General features: G+C 33.9%; 1 protein-coding gene across 1 annotated transcript in view; it reads right to left on the bottom strand.

Moving 5' to 3' along the window:
- The window catches only part of RAPGEF2 (Rap guanine nucleotide exchange factor 2), a 265166-nt gene that overhangs the window by 32597 nt on the left and 213573 nt on the right, over positions 1-18996 (bottom strand). Inside the window, 4 exon segments of the mRNA XM_079154511.1 lie at positions 1302-1460; positions 2206-2342; positions 7485-7662; positions 17637-17768. Coding sequence (XP_079010637.1) covers positions 1302-1460; positions 2206-2342; positions 7485-7662; positions 17637-17768 — 606 coding nt within the window.

The following is an 18996-nucleotide window of genomic DNA, read 5'->3' as shown; positions in this document are numbered from 1 at the left end:
ACTCAGGAGACCAAGGCCAGAAGAGTTTAAGCTCAAGAGCAGCCTTGACAACTTAGTAAGACTGTCTCAAAATTTAAAATGGGCGGTGGGGTATGTAGCGAAGAAATTCAATTATGTTCTTTCAGAATAAACTACATTCGGATGTCATGCAAAATGCAGATTAATAAATATAATGAGCCCTTAACATTAGTCTTAAGTCAAATCAAACTTTTTGGCTTATTTACATTAAACTATTTTATCTTTTAGAGAGAAATTTTTAGAAGACAATATATAAATTATAAACAAGAGTAAAAGCATCTTAAATTCTTTCCTCACTAACATAGAAGCTCCCATTTAAATTAATCTAATTAAATTTCACATTTGTTCACGTATTTTCTCTAGCCTATTATTAAAGGCTTTTAAATAAAGAATATTAACATACCATCAATGTGGATGCCATTTCTCTTTTGCTACCAAGTATTTTCTTTGCATTAGCAATTATTTTTTAGTGGCAAGTCGTTCAACTGATTTATACTATGATAAAATTCCATGTCTCTTCTGAAATCAATTACTTTTTTGTAGAATTTAAATAATAACATTGCATAGCTATATCATTACCTTTAATTATCTACTTATGATCTTTCATAATATGCATTTTATTGCCATATTTTCAATGAACAGATTATTAATTAATAATTTCTGGTGGAAAATTTAAAATGCCCTATTTACAGAACACCTTTTTAAAAACAAAACACATAGTTCTGTGCATTTCAAGTAAGTTCAATTAATTTCTTGGAGCATAAAACTAAAAGTTTACATCAAAATCTTATTTAAAGATGACATATTAATATAGGCAGAAAAATACTAAATTACATACAAGCATTCTCTATTAAGAATAAAATAGAATGATTTTATGATTCTTGCTGCTAAATGGATAAATCTGGAGATGATCATGCTAAGTGAAATAAGCCAAGCCACCCAAAAAACCAAAGGTCAAGAGTTCCTTCTGATATGAGGATGATAACACACAATGGGGATGAGGGGAAGAATAGAGGTTCATTGGATTAGACAAAAGGGAATGAAGGGAAGGGAGGGGAGATGGGAATAGGAAAGACAGTGGAATAAATTGGACTTCGCTTTCCCATGTTTATATGAATATTCCACCAGTGTGGAATATTCTGCACATCATGTACAACCACAAGAGTGGGATCCTAATTAGAATAAGTCATACTCCATGTATGTATGTCAAAACACGCACTACTGTCATGTATATCCAAAAGGAACAAAATTTTTTTTAAAAGAATAAAATATACATTTTATACCTGGCAGTCATCCACCTTTGTTCTCATCACTCCTTTCATATATTCTTTGTCCATGGTAGGAGAGACACCAAAACTATTTCCCATACATAATATTTCTGCTTTTCCATCTGGATAAGTCACCTCCACAGAACCATTGAGAATCACTGACCAGGAGTCCAGCTAATTAAAAAAAAAAAAAAGAAAAAAAAAAAAGAAAGAAAGAAAAAGAAAAAAGGAGAAAAAGCAGGAATTAGTATTGTGATGACACAACTATAAGTTTCAGAATGGTACTTCATGGTACTTAAAAAGGCTTAGCGGATCCTCTGCCTTAAAAATGGAATAAATAACTTAAGTGATACTAACTCTTCAGGAGGTTCACAGAATAAGCATTTATACATAACTGCATATCTACATGTTCTCATATGCCTAGCACGAGCAATATCATCCTGCCCTTTTAGTCTGACTTTGGATATTTTCTTCTCGAAAGTGACATAAGGAAAAAAGTTTCCTCTGTATCCCAAAGCACATGTAAATAATATATAATAATCACTACAGCCCTGACATCATATTGCCCTGATAAAAAGCATTGTATTTATGACATAAGTTGCAAAACTGAAATGTTAATGAGGCTATAGCTCAGTGGTAGAGCATCTGCCTAATGTGTGAAACTCTGGGTTCAATCCCCACCACCGCAAAAACCATTACCAATATTGTATGAAATATTATATAATGGAGAATAAAATAATGGATTTAGAATGCTGTGACGAAATAAGTACATAATAATTTTTTTTTTACATAATACTTTTTTATTCAAACTTTTTACTGCTGATTTCTGAGAAGGAAAATATAAGAACTGAGTTTTTATCTAAATGCTGAATTGGGAGATCCTCAAACAAGCTTTAAAGAGGCAGGAATATTTACTGACCTCTTCACCATCATTTAACACAATGGTCCCTGCTCTTTCCACCACTGCAAACACCATCACAGCACAGAGTTCTCGTCTCACCGACATTGTCATATTGGCAAATGCAGGCAGCTGGTGCATAAACTCCAAGAGTTGTTCTGAAAAGCAAAAGATACTCCTGGTCAAAACCACACCCTTTATTAAAAGTGAATCTTCCAAAAGAATGCTCTAGGGTTCTTTCTTTGTAAATGCCACACAATTTTGCCTATTGAAAAATACATTTTCGGTATTTTCAGTAATACTCTAATTTTCTGTAGGTACATAAAGATTTCTGTCACCAAAAAAAATGGTGGTATTTTCCTTGTTAATTTAGAAGCAAGAGATTACACTGTAAACCAAACGCTAAAGGCACTGAAGAAATTATTAAACTTAAAATGGGAAATTTCAACTGAAATCCAGCTGTCATCTTCTAAAGTAAGGCTTATTATAGTCAAAATAAAAATGGAGCTCTAGTAAGGTGCCAACTCCACTCTAGTGCCTTTCTGGGCAGGTGGATATTTAAAATAGCAAAAATAACTACATTTAATTAAAAAATATTCCAAGGGAGATTTTCTGTGGATCAGACAAATCCATAAAAATTAGTCAATTAAACAGTCACAACGTATCATTTAAGTGAGAATGGATATACCATTTCTTATCCCACAGATTGGCAAAAAGAAGAAAAGTCTGATCACTCTTCTACTGGCAACACTATGGAGAAACAGCTTATATTTTGTTATAGTTGGGGCTGTTGACAAGGCAGATGACTTCATAGTCCCTCAAATGCTGTGATCTCTACCCTTTAGTTCTGTGTTTCCTATTATTAAGTAGCTTTACTAATTATCTACTAGGGTTTCTCCTCATTCTTCACCATGGCCCTGTGAAGTGCATGTGTTCTTTTTCATTTCATAGGGAGGAAACTGAGGCTCAGACACATATAATTAGAAGGTGGCAGTGACATGATCCAGGACTGTGGACTCTGAGTGGCAGTGAAGAGCACAGGGTATATGTCAAGACATTTAATTCTTCCTAGTGGTCTTACTTCCTAGGGGTCAACTTGTAAGTTGGTAAATTTCCTAAGACAGTTTTCTCATTTGCAAAATAATATATCTACCTTCATTGAACAACGATGAGAATCAAAAGTATTGATAAAGTACTTGTCACAGAGTAAATATTCAACAAATAAGAACTGCTATTGTTGTCATTATAATTATAGCCATGGTATCATCTAACCTCTCAGCTAAATATAACATATATTTTTCTAGTCACCCACACAATCTAACTGTCCTTTATATATTCCTTCTGTTAATTTTGAGCAACAAATTTTATGTTATTGGATGCATTTTGTTAACTGCTAGGGAAAAAGTAACATAGAAAAATATAATCTGTGAAAACATTACATTTCCAGAAGGACAGACTGAGAGGTTTCCTCTTGTCCAATTGGGTAATGTCACATTCTGACTAGACTCTACATCATCCCTCCTCCTGATACAGCACTTGTCATTACACAAGGTGGCTTGGATAATCAGGAGAATAATGATAAGTGGCACCCAGGCATTCTGTACAGTAGTAGGACAGTGTTCTTTAACCTGACCCAGATTTATGCGTCAGAAAATCAATTTACTGTTGCAACCAATATTAAAAAAAAGATGATGATGATAAAATATCAAAGCACATCAGTCAGAATTTAAAGATTAAATTTTGTTTAATGAACATTTTACTTCTGAAATGAGTAGGTGTGTCTGAGTTGTGCCATAAAATATATTTATTCCCAAGAACAACAAAGAGATTCTGAATACCACTATAAGAGGTGACCCATATCTATCCATATGAAAGGTAGGAATCACTATTTTACAACTGCACTGACCTTTTGATTTGAAATACAGAAGCAAAAGAACAAGACATGGTCCTCTGATCAGCACATCACAGTTAGTTCTGCTGTTCCCAGCCTGTTTTCTGTAGCCATCATCCCTCGTCCCTCACCATAAGCTATTACAATATAACCTGGAGACCACACATTTCACCTTTTCCTCTCCTAGCAGTTGTTAAATTTCCTTGGGCAAGCAAAGGTTAATGGGCTTAGGGAAAATGTGAGACCGGAAGTTCATTATATGTAAGAAATGTTTTGAATTTAAGATATGTTCAGAGAATACCAGAAGTCAAATAATTACCACACATATGACTACAGAAGAAAAAGTGGGCAGAACACATAAAATATCTCCACTAAGGTCCACTGGAATGATTGTAAAGTGCTTTGAATAAATGTGTTTGTTGTTTCTGACAGGTTCTTATTTTATTAGTGGGTCATGCAATCAATTTGTGATATATGAGCAGTGACTGGCATTAATACAACAAGATAGGAAATAACTATATCACATATTATAAGAATAAAAGAGACGGGAAAGATCTAATAACAGTAGATGTACATAGTTCTTCAAGCTCAGTAGAAAAACCAAGATGGCATAAATGCTTACCTGGATTGTTTTTAAGACTCTCAAGGATTCAAAAGTATCCAATCACTGGTTTTGTGAAAACTCCTACACAACTATTTACTATAGTGGAAATTTGGAGCGATTTTTTAAAAAAGAATTTTTCTATCATTAATATTTAAAAATATAATAAATAAATTGGAAGCACTTGGCTATTTAAGCATTTGGTTCAAACTAAACTCTGATAATGCCAATAGTATTATACAAACTAGAGGGGTTAAGGTAGCCAAGAGCTGAGAACTTGGGATGAGTACTAAGACAGTCCCTGGAACAAATGAAAAGGAGAAGCCATGGGGCGATGCAGAACTGCTTTTTAAATATTTCTAGAAGAAACTTTTAGAATTATATTCTTATTTAGAATGATAAACCACTGTAACATGTCCTATTTTGTTAAGATAGGAATGTTCTTGTTGATGAAAAATATTAGTCTCTAAAAAATTTGTTAGTAGTCATTGTGACACAAAGAAAAAAACAATTCAACTTAGAGACACCAGAAGCTGAAATCAGCTCAGAAAATAAGTTTATCTTGGTTTGCTTGATTCAATTTTCTGTTTAATAAAGGCTTAATATTGTGTCGTTGTTGTTGTTTTCAATCTCAAGAGGTTTATGGTGGTACATGAAGCTGGAGGAAAAAAAATTATTTCAAAGAGATCAAAGTCATTCTTTTTCTACCTTAATATATCAAGCCCTCAAAACAAAAAATAAAAGTTCAGGGGCTAGAGTAGTAGAGCACTCAGTAGTAGAGCACTTGCCTAGCATGTGTGAGGCACTGGGTTGGATCTTCAGCACCACATAAAAATAGATAAATAAACAAATAAATTAATTAAATAATGGTATAAAACAAGGTACAAAACCATTTCAATAATTGAGTACAGCTGGGAGCAGTGGCACATGTCTTTAATTCCAGTTACTCCTCAGGAGGCTGAGACAGAAGGATCACGAGTTCAAGGTGGACCTGAGAAACTTAGTAAAATCAAATTTAAAAAAAAGAAAAGCAAGCAAGCAAACAAACGATTTTTGTACTTATTTGTAGGAATAAGCACTTCTTGCTTTCCAGAAATTCTGAGATAGAAGCCTTCTCAAATACAAAGTCAAAGTCTTAAATTTCCAGGAATAACAGACATCCTGCACATATTTTAATAATCAGCATTTTCTTCCACAGCTATTAAAAAAATAAATTAAAAACAGCAGATACATTCACTTACAAGACAACTTCCAACCAAATGAACTTGTACATAAGCAATATTCTATCTAATAAAAAAAACTATAATCAAGGTTCTGAATTAAGATGGTAAATTGAACACACTTGCAGTTTAATTCTTTCAAGTACAATAGAGGGACTTAAAAAACAAAATAATTTTGCACAGACAAAGAACAGAAGTATTAAAAAAAAAAAAAAAAAAAAAACAACTTTGGACACTGGAAATCAAACACGTTGGTTTCTGATACATGACAGGGACACCCCTGTCTTCAGGGGGTGAATCTGAGAACCACTGCATTCAGTTCACTCCCCCACCTCCACTATATGCTCCTCTGCAGCACTCACCACCATCTGCAACGTCTGACTTGTTCACTTGCTAATCACTGTCTCCCCAACAGACTTTGACAAAACAAGAGCCTCTGCCCTGTTCACCACGGGCATTGCTCAGAGCTAGGAAATGTTAAGCACCCAGAAGGCGCTCTACTACATTAGCTGAATGAATGGATGAATAATTACCACCATATGATGATGTTCATCTACAGAGAGTTAGCAACTCCCATCAATGACTGCAGTTAAATTACACATAACTAATTCAAGGGTTTGGTTTTCCATATTTCACTCTTCTTACTCCCTATCTCATATCTATTTTAAATAGTCAAAGTTCTCCCACAAACATGTTTGTCCCACTCGAACATGTAATAAGACAAGCTACTCACACATACACATACCCACACCTTCCTATAGCTAATCCCATAAACTCAGTTCATTTGATTTCTCTTGAAATACATATTGACCCAAAGAATTGGGCAAGTGGGTGGAACAGATAGATCATTTGGGTTCAGGAAAAGGTGGTTATGGATTCCAGAACTTTGGTGGGAGATGACCGCACAGAAGTTGCTCTTGTTCCTAATATGCTAAGCAAAAAGTCAGAGTTGGGGATGTATTCAAATACAAGGCCATTATTACACAATTGACTCTTGCTTATGATGGAAGGTAGATATAAAGTCACTTAGAACTTTTAACTTTACAGTACAAGAAACGTCTTTACCCTCACAGCACAGGTGCCGCTAGCTTGGCATACTATCCTCTTCCACTCAGACTTCCTTCACATGGAACCAGAGTGGAAACAAATCCATTCATATGACAATTTACTAACTGCCATCAACCCACATTTACACACAGAAAACACAAACTTAACAGAACTAGTGCTTAGAAGACAACTAATGGAATTAAAACCACCTAGAAGACAAATTTAGCTGTGTGTGTGTGTGTGTGTGTGTGTGTTATAAATTAAGCTATGAAAGAAGTTTTGTGGAAAGATTTTACTAGGAAGTTCATTCACAGTATTGTGTGTAGACTTCTGAAGGTATGGGCTAACACTGACTTTTTATTTTTTCCCAACAAATACTATGTATACAAAGGAAAAGCATTCATCGCCAACATTTATACAAAGGAAATTCACAAATTAATGACTTCTTAAAGTTTACTAGATTTGCGCTCTATTGTATCAGACAGTTTTACCTCTAAGTATTTTAAACCGCTCCTAGATTTATTTTATTGGTTGCACTTACCAATATCGTCATCTGTCCTGTCGATCGGGTCCTTCTCCAGGCAGTCTCTCACAATATCCCTACTCATCAGCGGATCCGACGCCCTCTCGATGTCTTCTTCATCGTCGTCGTCCTCGGAATCCACCGCTGTTTCTGGCAACCCACTCAGGTCCATATCACCAGCCTCACTTTCTGTGGCCTTAAAATGAACATTTAAGATATTTTAAGAACTAACTTTGGGAACCCAAAGAGATAAGAACAATTATAGTTCAAAGTAGTTATGTTGTATTTATTTTTCTGTAACTGAGTTAAAAGGACTCGACATTCAACTATTTGTGCATCAGACACTATAAAAAGAACTACTTCAACAAAATCATTCATACTAAAATGTTAGGATGAATGATTTTAATCTCAGCAGTTTTTATTTCTTATCTGAGCCATCACACAGCATTTGAAACATAGTAGAATAAAGAATAAAAAAATAGTACTCGTTTTCATTTCATTTTTCAAATAGAACAGTTTAAGCTATGAGCTAAAGGGTAACAATTTGTTGATTCTGAACAATTCTCCTCCAGAAGAACTGGTATGAATTTATCAATGCCAGGAAGACTAAACTGATTTTCCCTCTTAGACAGTCTTTTAGGAGAAATAAACCACAAATCAAAGGTAACTTGATAAAAACACAAACCAAACAATAACAATTAGTTAAAATAACTACTCTTAAAGTATACATCAATAAACAATATAGGAGAGATCACATATGCCTAAAGATGACACATTCTGCCTTCCTATTTATCAACATACCTGACTACATTATCAACCAAATGTCAACTTAAAAAGACAAACATCAAGGGTTGGGATTATAGCTCAGTGGTAGAGTGCTTGCCTAGCATGTGTGAAGCACTGGGTTCGATCCTTAGCACCACAATAAAATAAATAAAATAAAGGTATTGTGTCCACCTACAACTAAAAATATTTTTCTAAAAAAAGACATACACCAATACCTGAATAACCTGAATATTTAGTTTCTTAATCACCAAAGTCACTTATTTCAAGATGGTCTCTTCTGCTGGGCTATCTGAAGCCTAGAACAATTATTCTTCCAGGTTTATCTGTAAATGTTTCAAATATAAATACACACACATACACACACTATACACACACACACACAAACACACACACCCCCACATATGTACATACATGTGTTGTATTTGGTCTTATTGACATTATATACACAGAATTTACTAAATGCTTATATATAGTGAGAATGAATTTAATTCAATGTTACCTATATCAATCCTGAACATCACAAATGTATTTTTCTAACTGAAATATTAAACTCTGGAAAACATCTTATTGTAAAGTTAATTCTGTAGAAAATGTGTATGATAAAGTTTACCAATTTCAATTCAAAGCCCACATGCTTTTTTTTTAAAGACAATAAAGAGCTTTAAGAATATATAAAGATTTTTTTAAAGAAAAAATATAAAATATTGACCCTGATAATAATACTTGACTAAACACTGAATACTCAACAATGTGCTTTAACCACTACTCATGTATGAACTCATTTAATCCTAAAAACAACCCTATGAATTAAAAGCCACTAACTCTTATTATTCTCTGAAAACTCAGGTAAAGAACGATTATTTTTCCAAGGTAATGCTGCTGACAAATTGTGAAATCAAGATTAGAAACTAGGAATTTGACTCCAGAGGCTTAAGCAAATCTAATCTGCCTCTTTATACTTAACAATTACACATAAACGTGGCTTTCAGAAGGATGTGTACACTTTCCTTATAATTTCAACTGAATAGTTTAAAGAATGAATTGTGCTATTTTCTTATCAATGAAGATTCACCTTTTTAAAGGCTAGGTTTATATCACAGAACATAAGATTTAGTCCTACATTTTGAAGCAGTACAAGCACTTGCTAAAATTTTCTCAAAAGTAACAGAATTTTAATCACATTTGCAGTTATTTAGGTATATTTTCCTGAACTTAAGATACGTGTTTCCTAATAAGAAACACCTAAGTGAAGTGGAAGATTATTAAAGACAGAAAACCTACAAAAGCCCCTTAAACAACAGCCGTAGTGCTACTGACCATTGTCAGCAGAGGAGTATTCCAGGTAGAAGAGGCATCTGCAGCCCAAGCAGGGGGAATTAAATTATGACACACTCAGAAACTTGTCTCCCTATTTAAATTTGGAATTCAGAGAGTTATCTCTAGATTCCAGAAAGAAAGTGGAGTAGTAGAACTTGAAGTGATGCTGCAGGCCAAGGCCGTGGTCAGAGAAACCAGGACAGCATCACTGTTATCCCTACCTTATTTCTGAAGTCTAAAAGAAGTTGCTAATGCTTACTATGATTACATTTTCATCCGTTTCACCTTAACTTTGAAGACTCTATTATTCATTATCTTACAGTTTCAAATATACTATCAGTCCTCTATACACAACTTCTTTAATATTAGAACAAACTGAACAAGCAGCACTATTGACAAAAGCAATAAAAAGAATTTCTTTTAACTAATATTTGAAATAACTAAAGGTTATTTTTTAATTTTTAAAACAGCATATGCAAAAAGATGAAAAATATATTTTATACCATCCCAAAGAAGTTACTATCATTTAAATGAAATATATTTAAGTCCTGCCCCTAATCCGTGCTGGTGACTAAACTTTGGAATGTTAACTGGTGTCATCTCTTCAAAACTGAACCTTCTACTTCTTTTGATCATAGTTGTCTGCTATCTCTATGAGTATTCCATTGTTTAAGATACAAGCTATTCATAAAATAACATTCGTTAAACCAATAATTTGGAAGATTGCTTTTACTTAGAATAAACTTCTATTTTATTTTAAGATATTATAGAATTCCCTAAATAATACATTTTAAAAGACCTTGACAAGCAACCTTTCAGGAATCTACTAAGGTCAACCACAGTTACTGTGAAAGGCAAGATGTTTGGAGACCAAGTAAAGTTGAAAGGTTAAGGAACAAAAGCTGGTCTCCAGGGCAAGAGAACTAAACCCTTAGAGCCTGGAACCCGTATTTACTGAATTTATATTAGCTCAAGGAACAAAGAAACTTGGTTTAGTGCTCCAATTCTCGCCTCTACAATTCATTGTGTGATTTCAGCAAAGTTACCTAACCCCTATGAGCTCATTTTTTCATCTGTCAACTGGAGCTACATCTCTGTCTCTAAATGAAATACAAAACAGGACTGGGGATGTGGCTCAGTGGTTGAATGCCCTGAGTTCAAACCTGGGTACCCCCCGCATAAAAAAAAAAAAAAAAATTCTGTTAAAGGCCTATGCCCAACTCCTTATGTACCTGTAAACAACTTTCTTTTCTTTTTAACTTTATTTATTTTTTTAATGTGGTGCTGAGAATTGAACTCAGTGCTTCACACGTGCTAGGCAAGTGCTCTATCACTGGGCCACAGCTCCAGCCCCACTGTAAACAAATTTCTTTCAGATTAAATATACACATAAAATTCTGGTCAAATGGTTCATATAATGAGACAGACATCATTACCCTATGTATATGTATGATTGCACGAATGGTATGAATCTACTGTGTGTATAACCATAGAAACGAAATGATGTACCCCATTTGTGTACAATGAATCAAAATGCAGTCTGTAAAAAATTAAAAGTTAAATTAAAAAAAGTCTAAAAAAAAAAAAAAAATGATCCAATCAAGAAGTCAAAGTTGCAATGGCTTGAGTTTCTCTTAAAAGGGAGCAGAACTGGCCAGACTCATCCGCTAAACATGTTAAGCTGTGTGTTGTAAGAATAATAAAGGAAACAAAGGAGTGCTTTCACTCTTTCAAGAGCCAGGATCCAATTGAGAATGCTGATGTTCCTTGACTTACAATAGGCTTACATCCAGATAAACCCATGGCAAGTGGGAAATGTCATAAGTTGAAATGCTCTTAATACACCTGACCTACCACATGTCCTTGCTTAGCAACACAGCACTCTATAGACTATAGGTTTTTCCCCTCATGATCACCTGGCTGACTGGGACCTGCAGCTTGTTGCTGGTACCCAGCATCCTAAGAGTATCTTAATTCATATCACCAGGCTGGGAAAGAGCAAAATTTCAAAAGGTAAAGTATGGTTTCTACTGAATGTGTATTCCTTCTGCATTATCATAAAATAAAAAGAAAAAAATTCCTAAAAAAAAAAAAAAAAAAGATTGTATACTGAATGACTACCATGTATCTAGCACTAAATTTGATGCTTTTAATAGAATCTTCATATCAATTCAGCAGGTTATATTATTACCCTTACTCAACAGATAAGAAAACACACAAGAAAATTAGTAAGGTGCTAAATGTGAACAGAACAGTAATTGTCTAAGATTCAATGTCAGATCTGACCAACACAAAATACTAAATACTATGCCAAGATTTCCCAATAGACAGTCTTTATGAAAAAAAAAAGTTAAGATATAAAACAGTAATACAATGTTTTCTACTTCACTAAGTCAGAAACATAATGTTTAAAAATATGCATTTGCACATAAATATACATAAAATACTTGCTGTTTTCTAGCTTCCTCTAAACTACATTTTTAAGATTAATGCTGGTTTTTAAACTCTTTTATTCTACGTACACAGACTCTTTTTGTTTAAAAGGTATCAGATTATATTTGTCTCGAGAGCAAGGAGAAAGGCTTATGGATTTGTTATGGTTTAGATGTGGTATTCCCCAAAAGCTAACATGTGAGATAATGCATGAAGGTTTGGAGGAGAAATTATTGGATTATTAGTTGACCTAATCAGTGAATTAATGGGATTCACTGAGTGATAGCTGGAGACAGGTGGGGTGTAGCTAGAGGAAGTGGCTCACTGGGGGTGTGGCTATGGGGAGTATATTCTGTATCTGGAGACTGGATTCTCTGTCTGCTTCCTGATCATGATGTGAGCTTCTTCCTTCCACCACACTCTCCAGTCATGATGTGCAACCAGGAGGAATGGGGCCAGCCTTCTATAAACTAAGACCTCTGAAACTGTGAGCCCTCAAATAAACTTTTTCTCCTCTACAATTGTTCTGGTCAGGTCTTTTAGACACAGCAGCAAAAAAGATGACTAAAACAGTATTTGTCAGGCAAATTATTCCTGTCCTATATTAATTTAACTTACACATGCATAGCCTATAAGTTTATTTGCCCTTTAATATTTAAGTAGTAATATTCTTAAACATATAACAATATTATCATATTGAGCTGAAAGCCCGATGACATTTATAAATCAAAAGGGATTCAATATATTCAGTTATTGCAAATATAGTTTTTAAAACCATTTTATTTGGCATTTTTAAAAGAATGTCAAGAAAAGGAACAAACAGGAAATTTTAAATGCCATACAGCTCTAGTGAACTGTTAATTTAACTAAAATAAAAGTAAAATTCTACAAGTTTTATTTTACAAAACAAAAATCTTTATTAAATATACCATATACATTGTCATATAAGGGGGTTGCTTAGTAAGTATCTCAATAAATTGTGTGCAGAATTCCAAACATACATATTTAACCCAACCAGCATTTAAGCCAGATCCTGATATAAATTTAGGCTGGGAAGTTATGCTGAATGTTAATGTTGATGCTAAGTTAAGTGAGACAACAGAGTGAGTTGGAACATAACATAAAATCAGACACATGTGGAAAGTATGAAAATATATTTAGGAATAAACGTGTTTCTATTAAGCTTAGTTTGTGTATCAGAATTTACATTTTTCCAAAGTTAGTAACATCAGTGTTTTTTACTTCAACATTGGCTTTCAAAAATTCTTACGTCTAAAGGAGAAATAAAATTTTTCCATACTTTTTATTGGTACATTATACATAATGGCAGGATTTGTTGATACACATTCATATTGGCACATAATATAACAATATAATTTGGCCAACATAAAAAAGACAGTTTTATAAAGTTCTCAATGTAAACTGTTAGATTGAGTTCTCCAAACTACAATCCTATGGGTACTATGTAAAAGTATACATTTAAATAAGAAAATTTGTGTTTACTTGATAGGCAAAAGTGTCACTTTTCATATTCAAGTCCTCTTATAGTCAATTATTAACACATTTTAAATATTAAAAGGTACAAAATTTCTAAGTATTTTAAGATACAAAGATTTCTATTTTCTGTAAATTATTTTCTTCTGTCCTTTGAACATTTACTTTTATATTGTGAGTTAAGCATTTTTCTTAATAATTTGCATAAATTATTTATGTTCTGACTCTAAATCTTTGTCTCAATTGGTCACTTAGTTATTAAAATGTTCTGGTCATTATAACATTAAGAGTTTGCTAACTCCTTAGTTTATGTGGGATTTATCTTAACTGTGATACAAAAGAAGATAAAATAATCTCCCACCCTAAATGTCACATTAAATAATACACCACTTTCTCTGTTATTTTTCCTGAATTATATATTACATCATTTTATATAAGTTCCAATTTGCTTGGACTCTGTTCTATGGATCTATTTTTGTACAAATATTTTCAGTCCACCTAAGCCACTCACTGATAGTCACACCATTAAACTATTTAATCATGTCTGGAAATGGTACTGTCTCATATCACCAAGAGGCACTTCAGCTTTCTACCACCAATTTCCAATTCTTTCAGCTTGCTTCCAAAACCCTCTGAGGTAACCCTCTCTCAACTTAAGCAGGACCGTCAGTCTTTAAGACTACTACCTTCAATGTCCAAGTCTCACATCTCTCTTGATTTCCTTTCACATCCAGCTTATATGCCCCAGTCTATTATTTCAATTATATTCTCTGAACACAACTTTACTGAATACCTACAATTTCCTGGCACTCAACTGGGCTGTGGAGGAAAACAATGGAGACAAGCCCAATGCTTTCTTGAAGCTGCGAAGCTGTCATTCCATAGGTGGACAACACAGGGATGACATAGAAAAGTAATATTGTTTCAATTAAGTCTAGGAAGAAATAAAAGGACTAACCAAGAAAGGTACCTGAAAGTAGGATCTTCTTCACAGAGAGTAAAATAAGGGAAGTGAGTAAATTAAGGAAGAATTCTGTGAGGAGAAATGATACTTGAAAGTGAAGGTGGAGGGAAAAAAAAAATCAAACTACAAAAAAGCCTTCCAGACAGAAGGTATACTTTTTATAAAACTTTGCAGGTAAAAAGAGCTTGCCAGGGCACATTATTCCACCTATCTTTGTATTGCACTCATTTCATAAAATGTCAATCCTGGGTAAAGTCAACTCTCAGCTTTCTTTGTGCCTCCTGAGCAGAAAATTACTTAGCAGGGCAGAGGGAAATCCTGTATATTTGAGGGCACCACCTCAATCGAGCCTCCATTTCTCTGGTCACCTGGCCTTCCCACTCTCTGCAATCATTACTTCAAAACTTTCTCCTAAAAACTCTTTACCTTCCAACCTCTCACTCTCAATCAATGAATTCTTCATAGAGAAAATAGATGTCATAAGACAAGGACTCCCTCAACTTCCCTACTCCAAAGACATCAGGATGTGTTCCTGTTAAAACAGGCAATTCTTCTCCTAAGGCTACTCACTGGTCATCCCACATAATTCTTGAATTCCTGGACTCCCACCTGTCAGGAACATCATTCTACTCTTTTCTTTCCTGTACCTAATGTTCAATTTCAATCTCTCTGTGCTCAAAGAAAATACCTTCTTCTAGGTCAGAATTGTACAAAGATTAAAAGGGTAACATGGGAGACAGTTTCTCATCCCTGGAATTATTCAAGAATACAAAGGATGCTTGGTTGATGGTAAATTAGTAAAGAATTCAAATTTGAGATTGGAATGAGCCAAGTATGAAACTTCTCACCTTAAGAATTTCTGATTCAAAGATAACAGAAATGGTCTATTGAGAATCACTATTAAAGGCTAAGTGTTGCATAGTCAATAACTACATCTTTAGGTATTATCTATGCATTTTTCCTTTTTCTTCCTTTTTTTGACGGGGGTGCGGGGGTATCAGGGATTAAAGCCAGGGGCACATAATCAACTGAGTTACAGCCCCCACCATTTTTATGTTTTGTTTGTTTGTTTCAGACAGGGTCTCGCTAAGTTGCTTAGGGCCTTGCTGAGTTGCTAAGTTCTGGCTGTGAACTTGTGATCCTCCCGCCTCAGTCTCTCAAGTCACTTGGATTACAGGCATGTGCCACCATGCCCAACTTTTCAGGCTATATGTGTGTCATTAAGTAAAAAAGGAATAGTCTTCAACTCAACTAAGTGAATCAAAATGATGTGCAGGGATCTTCCTCCTCTATAACCAAAGATCAGTTCAGACTGCAGGCTGCAAGTTCTAACTGTATTGGAGCAAGGTCCAATGTGAACTCACAGCTATGCTCTTGTTCAGATATTCTGATGATAACTAGGAAAGCAGACATATCATCAAGAATTCCTTCATGAATTTATCCAACCTATTCAAGGCAACAACACAGAAGACTAGAATTCCCCTCAGAATATGTTTCCAATAAATTACATAAAGAAGTTACTATATTCTTATAAATTCATGTTCTAGGGATTCCACTCATATGTTGCAGAGAACAGTAACAGTGATAACTGCTGTAGCTTCAAATTTTATTCACTCTACATACCTTTAAACTATATAATAACCATTTCAAAGTTTGAAAGACAAGGACTCTGCCACAGACATCAGTTGCTATAAGCTAAAGTACTTATAATGTTCATTGTACTATATACAGGAACTTTTAATAAATGATTTTTAAAAATCCCCTTCCAGAAACATGTGTGAGGTAGATTTGCCCTGACACAATGCCTTCTCTAACATTTGAAGTGGAATTACTTCTTAATGAGTTAACGACAAGCTAACCTTTTATGGATCAAAGTAGAAATTTGTGGAGTCACTTTAAAGAGGCAGAAATTATATATTTCTTATTGTAAATAATGAAAAATTCTTAAGCATATAAGAAGTTACAAATGATTGCATTTGTGGCTGACAAAATAATTTTTTAAAAAATACATTTGGAGCTGTTTAAAATATGAAATTACTAAATCAACTCTCTGTAATGCCATGAAATCACAGAAAATAGGTACCAAATACTATACCTCTTTAAAAGAAGATTTATTTTCCAAGATCTACTAAATTTAGGACTGAAAGTATGTCTCACACATAGTGTTCTAATTGATCCTTACTTTTAGTAATTAAAAAAAAAAAAACACTTTTAGCACTGCCTGAATATAAACAATCCCAAACAACTATAGTGTTTGGAACAGTGATTTTTTTATAGTCAATTCACTGGACAACTCCTACTGAACCAAGAATTATACTTGGTAAAGTGAGTAAAATATTCTTTTTGTTTGAAACCACTGAAAATCCAATATTAATAGTATGTATTTGAAAGTCCCCAAAATGGTCTTTTTTGGTGTACACTTTCGTCGTTTTCCTAAATTTATATATTCCAAGCCAATGATTTTTTTTTTTTTTTTTTTTTTTTGAGATAGCTTAGGGTCTTGCAAAATTGCTGAGGTTAGTTTTGAACTTGTGATCCTCCTGCCTTAGCCTCCCAAACCTCTGGGATTACAGGCATGCACCACCACACCCGGCTGCCAATGAACAATTCTTTGGCAATGAAAATTATTCGGCCTTTAAAATATCTTTTAAATCTCATAGTTCTAAATTTTTTATATTCATGAGTAGCAAAGAATTTATTATGAACACATAACAATATTCATAGGCAATTTAAAATATATATATAATTCAATGATATGATCTTAACTAATCCTTTACTTTTGTCATACTTTATAAAGATTTTAATGAGAAAAAAATTACTATAAAAGCACAATTCTGCAGTTTTCCAATCAAGTAAGAGTCATAACCCTATGTCCACAGACAAACAGAACATTTAAAGTCAAGAGAAAAAATTCCATTGCTACCACTCTATTTAAAATTCTGATAACTGATAAAGCAGAGGGCAGTACAATTTGACAGTAGCTCTACTTCCTAAAACAAACACACATACAACACATTGCATGCCTGTTTGAAGCATAAACTTCAATATTTTATATACACACATGCACAAATAATACATATGCATACATTTGCTTTATAGATTTCATCAACTGAGAATCATAAAACTCCTTGGACTAGATGAAGATAAAGCAAATAACAAGGAAGGTACCCTCTTACCTGGTAAATATCAGAAAGACTGCTGCTTCCAGAGTCACTCGTGATGCTACATCCTGAATGGCTAGAAGAAACGTGGGTCACCTGTGGGTGGAGACTGTCAGTAAGGTGTAGTTTTGTGAAATCTGCAGGAAGCTATGGAAGGAGCAGGAAAAACTAGGATTACAATTTGAATCAAGAACTCTAAGAAGACATTTAAAATTATAATACTGTATTCTATGTCAGACTATTGAGCCAACAATGTTATTATGGAAGATCTTTCATTTTTCAAATTTGGAAATTACTAAATACTGTCCTTTTTTTAAAACCAAAAATCACAAAATAAACTTTTAAAGTTTGTGAGCATATAGTGAATCTTAAATAATACTAAACTCAATGCTTAAATAGGTGGGTCTGTGATTACGATGAACTTGGGTGAGCACTTAATTTAGTAAGCTACAATTTTCAAATTACACATCAATGAGCAATTTAGTCTATTACTATTTATTAACAATCACAAATGCAATTTTGTGGCAAGAAACTGCTTAGATAAGAAAACAGATTTGAGGGTCTCTTATGCCCATATGATAGTTAAAAGTTAAAAACAAACAAACAAATAACAACAACAACAAAAAAACCCAAACATCTAGAAATAAATGAAGTGTACTGTCATATACTATACTGCGCTCTAGGGAGGACAAAGAGAAAAGACCAAAGAACTTAGAATTGAGAAAGTTATGGATAATATTTACCTATCTATACACATAAACATAAGCTTTCTACTTGTTTGTGTTTAAACAAAAATAGTCTCTGCTGAAACAGATTCACTAAGCATCCCTCACAGGTGCTTGTTCCACCCCTCATACATCAGAGAATGGATTTTAAAAGGAAACATTCACACATTCACTCATTCAACAAATATTTACTGAAACCCTTTTCTCTTACTATCTGCTACTCAGTGAGACTCTAAGAAAACAATGCCCTTGAGAATCTTGCACTCTTATCAGTTATTGCCACTGCATTTTGTGTTTTGTTTTGTTTTGGGGAGAGTACTAGGGATTGATCCCAGGGGCACTTTACCACTGACCTACAGCCCCAGTGCTTTTTTAAAATATTGAGACAGTGTTACTAAATTACTGAGTCTGGCCTCAACCTTGCAATTCTCCTGCTTCACACTCCCAAGTCAGTGGGATTGCAAGTATGCACCACCGCACAAGACAATCAATTGTTTCTGTTATTTTTGATTTTCCATATTTTTTTGATGTATTATAGTTGTACACAATGGTGGGATTTGTTGTTACGTACCTGTACGTGCACACAACATAACAATACAATTTAGCCAATATAATTCCCCAGAATTTCCCATTTTCCTTCCCTCCTACCT

Source organism: Sciurus vulgaris, assembly GCF_902686455.1.
Source record: "Sciurus vulgaris genome assembly, chromosome: 9".
In the NCBI taxonomy this organism is placed as follows: Eukaryota; Metazoa; Chordata; class Mammalia; order Rodentia; family Sciuridae; genus Sciurus; species Sciurus vulgaris.
The sequence above is the reverse complement of the archived record's forward strand: the minus strand, read 5'-3'. Positions and strand labels throughout refer to the sequence as shown.